This window comes from Alosa pseudoharengus, unplaced genomic scaffold (genome assembly GCF_046254945.1).
Source record: "Alosa pseudoharengus isolate Yale_2024_CS ecotype anadromous, Long Island Sound unplaced genomic scaffold, YU_APseudo_1.1 YU_APseudo_1.1_scf_18, whole genome shotgun sequence".
NCBI classification, from domain to species: domain Eukaryota; kingdom Metazoa; phylum Chordata; class Actinopteri; order Clupeiformes; family Clupeidae; genus Alosa; species Alosa pseudoharengus.
This window is the reverse complement of record NW_027468650.1, coordinates 4,743,043-4,754,495: the sequence shown is the minus strand read 5'-3', so window position 1 is coordinate 4,754,495 and position 11,453 is coordinate 4,743,043. Positions and strand designations below refer to the sequence as shown.

General features: G+C 46.5%; 1 protein-coding gene across 1 annotated transcript in view; it reads left to right on the top strand.

The window, feature by feature from the left end:
* Positions 1-11,453, top strand: part of hecw1a (HECT, C2 and WW domain containing E3 ubiquitin protein ligase 1a) — a 91,000-nt gene that overhangs the window by 26,895 nt on the left and 52,652 nt on the right. The window contains exon 6 of the mRNA XM_076291220.1: positions 1,737-1,906. Coding sequence (XP_076147335.1) covers positions 1,737-1,906 — 170 coding nt within the window. The remainder of the gene's footprint in view (positions 1-1,736; positions 1,907-11,453) is intronic.

The following is an 11,453-nucleotide window of genomic DNA, read 5'->3' as shown; positions in this document are numbered from 1 at the left end:
CTCCTCCACATTCCCTGTCTCCTAGAGATGGCTTTGGCTTGGACCCTGGTGTGTTTTGTCCGGTGGGATGTGGAGGGCTTGGCCACAGCTGCAGGATGATGGGTGTGGAGAGTGGAGAGTGCGAGTGAGTCTTCGTGCCAGAGTGGACACCACTCAGCCCACAAGCGTCCTCTCAGAGATCGGCAGACGGTCACCTGACAGGGTTGTGCAATGGCCAGAGAACACTTGTTTTCCCCCCACGTGCCAACAGCACACAGGACCCCGAGTGGGAATTCTGAACGGACATGGACTCAGTTTCTTTCATAATCTAATAAAGATGCATGATGGGTAACAGATGCATGATGGGTAACAGATGCATGATGGAGAGGCACCCGAGTGTTGTTCTTATTGTCGTCCTCTTGAGATTTGACGGTGTAAGAGGATCAGTACTTAAAATACAGAGATCGAAACAGAGCTATCTTGAGATGTCTAATTTAATCTAGCTCTCCAGTTTCAGGTCAGACAAATGTACGACCTCTTCAGTTTTGGTTTAGCCTCGGGGTGGGCTAGTTAGTGTAGGTCTTGAACTAACAAGCAGAACTAATGAACGGAATTGGCTGCTCAGTTCATGGGTGAACCAGTTATGTCATCTCTGCATCCTTTCACTCCCTCCAACCCTCCTCCATCTTCCTCTCTTCTTTACTCTCCTCCTCTCTCCTCTCCTCTGCCATTTCCCCCTCTCCTCCTTTCCTCTCCTCTCCTCCTCCTCCTCTCTTCTTGCCTTTTTCCTCTCTCCTCCTTTCCTCATCACCTGTTCTGTCATCTCCTCCTCCTCTGTCCTGATTGGCTTGCTCAGTTCATGGGTGGACATTCACTTCCTCCATCGTGCTGTGTGACCGCTTCCCTTCCTGTCTAACTCGCTCTCACAGCCTTTCCATTCCAATTGAATTGAATTCAATTCACGTGAGCTTTATTGGCATTGCTGTTTCAATTCTGCATTGCCAGAACAAACAAATGCAGTATATTTGAGTAAACAAATGCAGTATATTTCAGTAAACAAATGCAGTATATGTGAGTAAACAAATGCAGTATATTTCAGTAAACAAATGCAGTATATGTGAGTACAACTCACAAAAACACTACTGTATGAAGTATCATTGATTACATCAAACATAAACAACACAATACAGCTAACATGCACTCCCCACACACTCCCCACACACTCCCCACACACTCTCCACACACTCCCCACACACTCCCCACACACTCTCCATACACTCCCCACACACTCCCCATACACTCCCCACACACTCCCCATACACTCCCCACACACTCCCCACACACTCCCCACATACTCCCCATACACTCCCCACACACTCCCCACACACTCCCCATACACTCCCCACATACTCCCCATACACTCCCCACACACTCCCCATACACTCCCCATACACTCCCCACACACTCCCCACACACTCTCCATACACTCCCCATTCTTCCCTCTACCTTCTTCTTCCGCTACACTTTCACTAGTACTCTAGTACTTAAAACTGCTGCACTCTCACTCTCTGGTATTGATTGATGTAGTGTGCAGTCTCCTCTGCATTGTAGACTGAATGTTATTTTCCTTTTTTTAAATCGCTTTTGATAAAAGTTTCTGCTAAATGAATACATGTAAATGTTAATGCATTCGTTCTCTCTCTCTCTCCCTCTCTCTCTCTCTCTCTCTCTCTCGCTCTCCCTCCCTCTCTCCTCAGACGTCCAGGCAGTGGGGCTGAAGAAGGGGATGTTCTTCAACCCCGACCCCTACCTGAAGATCTCCATCCAGCCCGGCAAGCACAGCACCTTCCCTGCGCTGCCCCACCACGGCCAGGAGAAGAGGTCCGGCATCGTTTGCAACACCATCAACCCTGTCTGGCAGCGCGAGGTCAGTCCTACACTGTGGTCACAGGTCAGGGGTCAGGCACGGTGGCTCACCACAGCTGGTTGATTATTACAACACAGCAGCCATCACTATGACTGCATTTCATATGTCTGGTTTGTTACTCACAACTATTTTTTGTCATTGCGTATAATGCCAAGGGGAGTCTATGTCATCATGTATTTGAAATGTGTATCTTTTTATTTTTTTCCTTATTTCCATATTTGGATTTATTTTGCACGTGCAGTGATATGTCAAATGTGAACTACTCTCACACCGTGTTCTAACGGCATATGATGTGAACGAGTGTCCTGACTGCTCGCAAGCAAAGCAGCGTGAAGTGGCTTTACCTTTTGAGTAGAACTTTCGTCAAACACCCTGTTTCTGTGTCCTGTCTGTCGCTCACGTTGTTCTGCAGTCGGACACTCGCATGCTGTTAGGTCAAGCTGTTATAGTCTGCTGCAGAAGATCAGTCAGATAATGTTGGGGGAGCAGGGAAGGGGAGGATTCCCAAGCAGTGATTAAAATGGTCAAAGACTAGAAGCTGCCTCAGCCAGAAAAGGTCAGTGTCTGTCTGCCGCCCAGTCCGGCCTCAGTGTGTGCGAGGTGGAGAGTCTGTCAGAAGCCCTTACCATCAGCGACTGCGACTGGCGAGCAAGTCTCCTGCAGTGCCGCTGTTGAACCAACAGCACTGGCGGGTGGTGTCTGTCCAACCCAACCAAACACCACCTCTGTTAGTCAACATCCTCCAGTCTCATAGACACCACCTCCATCCTCCAGTCTCATAGACACCACCTCCGTTAGTTACTGTAAGTCTCATAGACACCACCTCCGTTAGTTAAGTCTCATAGACACCACCTCCGTTAGTTAATTAGTTAAAGTCTAGGGTGCTTGGTAGTAAATTTGGCGAGACACTTCGTCCCGCCGTTCCGCCTCGGTCTATGTGAAAAGGACAGGCGTTCCGCGAATTTGGTACATCATTTTGCGGGGATTTTGCCAGTGTGTAAGGGCCTATAGACACCACCTCCGTTAGTCAACATCCTCCAGTCTGGGGGGGTGCTGTGTGTGGCACAGCTGGTCAGTCTCACAATCCTAATAAAGGCAAAAATAAAGGTTATAATAATAATAATAATAAAAAAATATATATATATACTTAAAATACAACAACAAAAAACATCCTCCAGTCTCAGAGACCCTTGAGGGACAACCCAAATACCTGAAGACATGCAAATGAGAGAGAGAGAGAAAGAGACAGAAAACAGGACGTGACTTTGTGAAAAGTTTCCCTAAGCGTGACAAGGAGACAGTGAAAGTGATCGATGCGCTGCTCACGCAGAGATGTTTGGAGAGTTGTTGTTCCACGCTCTCAGAACGCGATGAGACAGGAGGCTTTATAAGAACCGCGTCATGTCTGCGTGCTGCGGGTTCTTGGGCTTCAGACGGAACATGAAAGCAGGAAACCCCCCGCTGATGCGGAGCCTCCGACAGTTCTCTCCCTCAGACCCGAGGCGCGCCTTTCATTTCTCAAAATCACACACACTCACACACACAGACTGTTCCAGACTGCCGATATGGCGGTGTGGTGTTGCTTGTCTTAATGAGCATGTCTTGTGTCCTATTTAGTTTGAGTTTTATCATCACGCCTTTCAAATCAACCCAAACCTCCTACTTGCTCAAGTCATAACCGTGTGCATAGAGTGCTATGGGCAGTGTGTGGACAGTCTACATGGAGCACTTTGTGTTGCAAATGGGTCATTCCACGTCAATTGAACCAGGGCCCACGCACTTAGGTCTCAAAAAATTCTGAAAAAAGTACCAGGTGTACCTATGTTATCCAGGAAACGCACTGTAAAATTACTCTTATGTAAAATCTATACTTTCCAAGATACAGCCTATTTTACAGGGGGAGGGGGGTGCCTCTTTTTTTTGTCAAAGTTCACAAGCACACAGCGCAATAACTAAACCATGTAGGAGGCTCAGATTTTGCTTGCTGGTACATAAATAAGAATAGTATGTAGCAAAATCATCACGCTTGGTCTGGATGATCCTGCATGGTCATAGTTGTCCTCAAAGTTGATCAAAATTGTATTTAAGTTTTTGGCTGGGCTCTGTTTAGGCCTTCAGAAGACATATTTGTACTCAACATAGGCTCTTGATTTATTTTCCTTACTGAGATAAGTAGAAACACTCTCACAAAAAGTAATGAACAGAAAATAAATTCCTTCAGGGTCTGAACAGCAAACCTTACAAGTCTGAAAAATCATTTTGGTTCTCATTTTCAGAGCACCCAAACACCTTGTGGGAATATACAAAGATTTTTTTTATATTTTTTTCTTTTTCTTTATTCTCCATGAGCCTTTCTTTTTAAAAACACCAATTTGACTTGTCTTATGCAAATCTTTCTTTTTCACTTTCCACTCTGAACATGGGCAAAATGCACCATTGAGATCAATATGTTTTGTATAGAGCTACCACAGGTTACTCTATACAACCACAGGTGGCACTGTGGTAACTCTACACAAAACATATTGATGTCAATGGGGCATTTTGCCCATGTTCAGGGTGGAAAATAAAAAAGAAAGATTTTCATAAGACAAGTCAAATTGGTGTTTTTAAAAAGAAGGGATCATGGAGAATAAAGAAAAACATATTAAAAAAATATATGACTATATATAGTCTATGTTGAGTACAAATATGTCTTCTGAAGGCCTAAACAGAGCCCAGCCAAAAACTCCAATAAAACTTGTATCAACTTTGAGGGACAGCTATGACCATGCAGGATTATCCAGACCAAACATGACGATTTTGCTACATACTATTCTTATTTATGTACCAGCATGCAAAATCTGAGCCTCCTACATGGTTTAGTTCTTGCGCTGTAGGCTTGTGAACTTTGACAAAAAAAAGAGGCCGACCAAAATCGACACCCCCCTCCCTCTGTAAAACTGCCCGTATCTTGGAAAGTATTGATCTTACCTAAGAGTAATTTTACAGTGTGTCTCCTGGGTAACATAGGTACACCTGGTAATTGTTTCAGAATTTTTTGAGACCTAAGTGCGTGGGCCCTGGTTCAATTGACGTGGAATTACCTAAATGTATTCCCCCCAATCCAGGTTAGGGGGGGGGGGGGGTTCCCTTTCCATCTCTATGGCTGTGTTCTCTGATTTGGCTTAATGTTTCCACTGCGATACGAGATAGGCATCCACCCCAAGATGCACTTTGTGTTGCAAATGTATTCCTCCAAATCCAGAGATGAAAAAGAGGTGAACACTAGCCTAGAGACAAGGTGACTCTTAGAGCAGATGTGAACACTAGCCTAGAGACCAGGTGACTCTTAGAGCAGATGTGGACACTAGTCTGGACACCAGATGACTCTTAGAGCAGATGAACACTACAGTAGTCTGGAGACCAGGTGAATCTTAGAGCAGATGTGAACACTAGCCTGGAGACATGGTGACTCTTAGAGCAGATGTGAACACTAGCCTAGAGACCAGATGAATCTTACAGCACATGTGAAAACTAGCCTGGAGACCAGATGACTCTTAGAGCAGACGTGAACACTACAGTAGTCTGGAGACCAGATGACTCTTAGAGCAGATGTGGACACTAGTCTGGAGACATGGTGACTCTTACAGCAGATGTGAACACTACAGTAGTCTGGATACCAGGTGAATCTTAGAGCAGATGTGGACACTACAGTAGTCTGGATACCAGGTGAATCTTAGAACAGATGTGGACACTAGCCTGGAGACCAGATGTGAATTCACTCTAGCAGAAACCTCTGGTCATGGCCCCGGCCGTGGCGCGACTGGCTGGGGCACCTGCACCGTACGCCGGTGGTCCTTTCCGGATCCCACCCCGACTCTCTCTCCCACTTGCTTCCTGTCATTCTTCACTGTCTTGTCATTAAAGGCATAAAAAGGCTATAAAATAAAATAAATATACTCAGAAACCTCTGGTCACTGTCACTGTCACACTGATTTCCCGAGCCAATCACATCGGCTTTTCTGGTGTGGGATTGGAAACACGGTGTGGACTCCTCTATCCCCACCACCCTCCAGCACACTGTTATGTGAGATAGCAGCTCTCCACAGAGTGGGCTGGGATACTCTCTCTGTTGCACTGTCCTCTCCCTCTCTGTTGCACTGTCCTCTCCCTCTCTTTCTCTCCCCCTCTCTCCCTCTCTCTGTTGCACTGTCTTCTCTCTCTGTCTCTCTCTCTTTCTCTCTCTCTGTTCAACTGTCCTCTCCCTCCCTCTCTCTCTCTCTCTCTCTCTCTGTTGCACAGTTCTCTCCCTCTCTCTCTCTCTCTCTGTCTGTCTTCCTGTTTATGGATGTGTTTGTATGCTTGTTTCTCTGTGTTTGGGGGTTGCCCTTGCGAATGCATTGTTAAATGAGCTGTCCTACTCTCTCACACACTCTATTGTGTGTGTGTGTGTGTGTGTGTGTGTGTGTGTGTGTGTGTGTGTGCGTACGTGCATGCGTGTGTGTGTGTGTGTGTGCACAGATGAGTAGGTGTTACCGGGGTTGTCCCCGCCATTAGAGTGCTCCTAGCCTGACAGTACGGCTGCGTTGTCACAGCCTATTTTGCAGCAGAATCTCCAGACACCTGTGTCAGCTCTCCACAAACCACCCCCCCCCCACCCCCCTCTGGCTGACTGAGCAGCAGACAAATGGATGTCACGCACGCACACGCACATGCTCTCGCACACACACACACACACACACACACACACACACACACACACACACACACACACACACACACACACACACAGACACATACACAAACACACACACACACACACACACACACACACACACACAATTTCCCATCTGTGATTCCTGTTCCCCAAGGTGTTTGTGTGTGTGTGTGTGTGTGTGTCTGAATGTGTGTGTCTAATTAACTCGTGGATGACTTTTCATATTAATGCCTGAGTAACTGAAGGACACAATCCCACTTCCTCAGCATTGGGACGGGGCAAATGTGTCAAAATGCACCGCAATGTTGTGCATAATAGTATGGTCACATGACTTGCTTTTGCATTATTCAGCATTAGAGACAGCACACCATATCTGATGTACAGTATGCTATGTTTTGCTAATTCAAATCACCCTCAATATGACATCCCCAACTCACACTCACACACACACACGCACACACACACACACACACACACACACACACACACTTGGATGAGGTGTATAGTGATCATACTAGAAATAGTAGAAATGTTAGGGAAATGTTAACTCATTCAGTGCCAAAAACGTGATATTAAGTTTTTAGCTTTTTTTTTAAATTACGAAACTAGACACTCTAACACACCTAATATGTGATTTTGGGAACTCTGTGATAAATGGAAATGAAATATATGACGATCGAAAACTCAATATAAACGCACAATTTGGACATTTTATCTGGACATTTTATCATAACTCGTTTGCCGCTTTGGGTCGAATCAGTGACGCATCCACGTCAGCTCAAAACCAGGCCATTTTCGTGGGTCTATCACTAGGTGGCAGTCTCGCCAGGTCTCACTGATCACTTCCCGTAAAGTATACAGGCAACACTTCATATTTCATGAAAGACGTTATATCTCCATTTCTAGAAAAAAAAACAGCGATTTTGATGAAAACTAGCCACTGTTTAGCTTGGAATTTCTCAGGAACAGAGGCGTGTAGAAATACACGGTTTGCACCCACTGAGAGCTTAAAGTCTCACCTTTTAAACGAGCCATTGTATGTGTTCATAGCTATAACACAGAATATGCTGTGGCTGTACAAAAATCATCAACAATGGTCTAGATTGCTGGCACTCTAGGACAAAGCTTCCGAAAACAGCTTGGCATTCAATGAGTTAAGGCAAGGGATCTCTCAAAATAGAGGAATGACATTGTGAGAGATGGAAATGAGAACTAGCAGGAAAGGGATAGCTACTAGCGTGTGTGTGTGTGTGTGAGTGTGTGTGTTGGGGGGGGGGGGTCCTCTTTCTATCTCCATGGCTGTGTTCATGTGATTTGGCTTAATGTTTCCACTGGGATACGAGATAGGCATCCACCCCAAGATGAAAGGACCTCTTGGAAGTGTGGAGTGTGATTTCTATGACAACCATATCATGTGAGCTCTCTGATTGGTAGACTCACATTCCTGGGAACCCTACAGAATCTGTATCTCTGCTATGCTACGTTTGTTCTCTCTCTTTCACGGTTTCAAGGTTGTCACAATATCAACATTTCATTTGTCAAACCTCCCGTTCATTCAATTCCCATTCAATTTGTGAAATTGTTTATGAAATCAATATCATATATTGATTATCATGACAAAAAATACCACAATAGCGATATTATCGTGATATCTATAGCAATCATTAAAAGGAGAAAGCAATCACTTAAAATATAAGTTCATTTCATTCACTCTCTCGCTCTGTATTTCTCTCTCTCCTCTCTTTCTCTCTCTCTCCTTCTCCCTCTCTCTCTCTCTCTCCTCTCTCCCTCCTTCTCTCCCCTTCATTTCTGTTGGCATTTGTATGTCTTCTGCTCTGCATGTCTATTGATTCCCAGTGACCTGGTCAGCTGTGGGAGCAGCATTGCCTTCTGTGACCACACACACACACACACACACACACACACACACACACACACAGAGACACACACACACACAGACACACACACAGACACACACACAGACACACACACACACGCACATTGCTGACGTGCGTAACCCTTATCCTTAGGTGAAGTGAGTGAGGGGCACTCTTCCCTCTAGCCACAACAAAGACTCCTGTTGCCCTCCCCTTTCATCATGCTACACTTCACACACACACACACACACACACACACACACACACACACACGCACACACACACACACTCACACGCTTACACACACATGCTTACAGTACACACACACACATATAGACACGTGCACACACACACGCATCCTAAACCTGTGTGAATAATACATTTCCTACACTCACGACTGCACCCTTCACGGCCTACATTGTTCTCATGGTTATTCATATTTGAATAGGCGCATCTACATTGTTCCAACAGTCCCATCATGGCACACTAGAGGAGCTTGGGCAACACTACTCTTTGTTCTGCGCTTGTAGAAGTAGTGCAGCTGTTGATGTTGTTGTTGTTATTATTCTTTTTGTTCTTAATTCTCTAAAGGCACAAATTTTTTTTCCCACTCGTGACAATCCTTGGTGAGATATCACGATGTTATGTCCCCTCCTAAAGAGCATAGTGATGATTTGCTGAGAACAGATTCACACTCGTGACCATCCCTGATGAGGTATCATGATGTCATTTCCCCTCCTAAAGAGCATAGTGATGATTTGCTGAGAACAGATTCAGACTCGTGACCATCCCTGATGAGGTATCATGATGTCATTTCCCCTCCTAAAGAGCATAGTGATGATTTGCTGAGAACAGATTCAGACTTATTTGGCCAGAGCTGAATGAATCCTGATCATTGCCACCGATGATCCTCATCTCGTTACCATGGTAATTCAGTCCTCCCTCCTCCTTCAGCTGGGGGTTCAATATGGCCGCCCGTTCACAGCTCGCGTGCGGACAGTGCGATAACTAATGTGCAGTGCCGAGCCGAGTGACCAACAGAGTCTGACAGGCTCCACGATGCCTCATCGTTGTCGTCCACTCTAGTGTGTAAGGGGTGCGGGCAACGCCTCAGTGGTGTGTGTGTGTATGCTGTGATGCCTCGCCCGAAAATGGCATATTTCTGACCTTATCCACAGAGCTTGTTTGTTTGTTTTCACACGGGCTTACAAACACCCTCGTGTGAGATAAAGACATTCCATGGCTGCGCTTGCGCGAGCGCAATGTCCAATTGCTTGAGTCATCTACTCGGCCCCTGCTAGTGTGAGTCTAAAAACATGAGCGCGACATCTAATTGGTTAGACCGTGGAAGGGTTCAAAGGTTAGGGAGTTTGGAGTCTGGTAATTTCTGCGCTGTCAACACAGTGGTTTTTACACTGAGAGCACAGTGGTGATGAATGGTTTGTCTGGTGTGTATTACTGTGTTATGAAATATCCAGTGATGCTTGTTTTGGTGAGGAGCCGTGTCTTGCTTTAACATGGTGTCTGTTTTGGTGAGGAGCCGTGTCTTGCTTTAACATGGTGTCTGTTTTGGTGTGTGGAGTCGTGTCCAAAGACAAACCCCATAACCGCACACACCCTGGTAAAGTCCCTTTGATTCTGTTTTCAAACAGAATACATCTCTCTGTCCACAGCAGGCCTGTGCTTGTGTCATGCTCCTTGAATCCCGTTTGCTACAGACCTGCGCTCCGAATCAGAAATTCTCTTTTCTCTCCGTCGACATGCTATGCTTCAACAAACACTACAAAATAGCAAAGGGAAGTGAAAGAGCTGCAGCAGCTTGGGAATCCTTCATCCGTAAACATTCATAATGTAATGATGTGGTCCCGTCCCCTGTAGAGAGCTAGTGTTTGTTTCCTTGGTTGTCGTAGTGACAGGGGTGGATGGAGAAATGTCCAGCAAATGACCACCAGTCAGGTCTTGACCTCTTGACCTCTTGACCTCTCCCCTGGTAAAGATTGCCTGTCTGGCTCGATCATGTTTCACTGAGTTCCATGCAGCTCTACCCAGTCTGGCATGTTTGTTACACCTGTTTGTTGCACCTTTGTGACTACCGTGGTGGGGTGGTGGTAGTGTAGTGGTTTAGGAGCTGGGCTACCGTGGTGGGGTGGTGGTAGTGTAGTGGTTAAGGAGCTGGGCTAGCGTGGTGTGGTGGTGGTAGTGTAGTGGTTTAGGAGCTGGGCTAGCGTGGTGGTACTGTAGTGGTTAAAGAGCTGGGCTACCGTGGTGGGGTGGTGGTAGTGTAGTGGTTTAGGAGCTGGGCTAGCGTGCAGTAGCCTGTAGGGTAGTGGTAGTGTAGTGGTTAAGGAGCTGGGCTACCGTGGTGGGGTGGTGGTAGTGTAGTGGTTTAGGAGCTGGGCTAGCGTGCAGTAGCCTGTAGGGTAGTGGTAGTGTAGTGGTTAAGGAGCTGGGCTACCGTGGTGGGGTGGTGGTAGTGTAGTGGTTTAGGAGCTGGGCTAGCGTGCAGTAGCCTGTAGGGTAGGGGTAGTGTAGTGGTTAAGGAGCTGGGCTAGCGTGGTGGGGTGGTGGTAGTGTAGTGGTTTAGGAGCTGGGCTAGCGTGGTGGTAGTGTAGTGGTTAAGGAGCTGGGCTAGCATGCAGTAGCCTGTAGGGTAGTTGTAGTGTAGTGGTTAAGGAGCTGGGCTAGCGTGGTGTGGTGGTGGTAGTGTAGTGGTTAAGGAGCTGGACTAGGTGGTGGTAGTGTAGTGGTTAAGGAGCTGGACTAGCGTGGTGGTAGTGTAGTGGTTAAGGAGCTGGACTAGTGTGGTGGTAGTGTAGTGGTTAAGGAGCTGGGCTAGCGTGGTAGGGTGGTGGTGGTAGTGTAGTGGTTAAGGAGCTGGGCTAGCGTGGTAGGGTGGTGGTAGTGTAGTAGTGGTTAAGGAGCTGGACTAGTGTGGTGGTAGTGTAGTGGTTAAGGAGCTGGGCTAGCGTGGTAG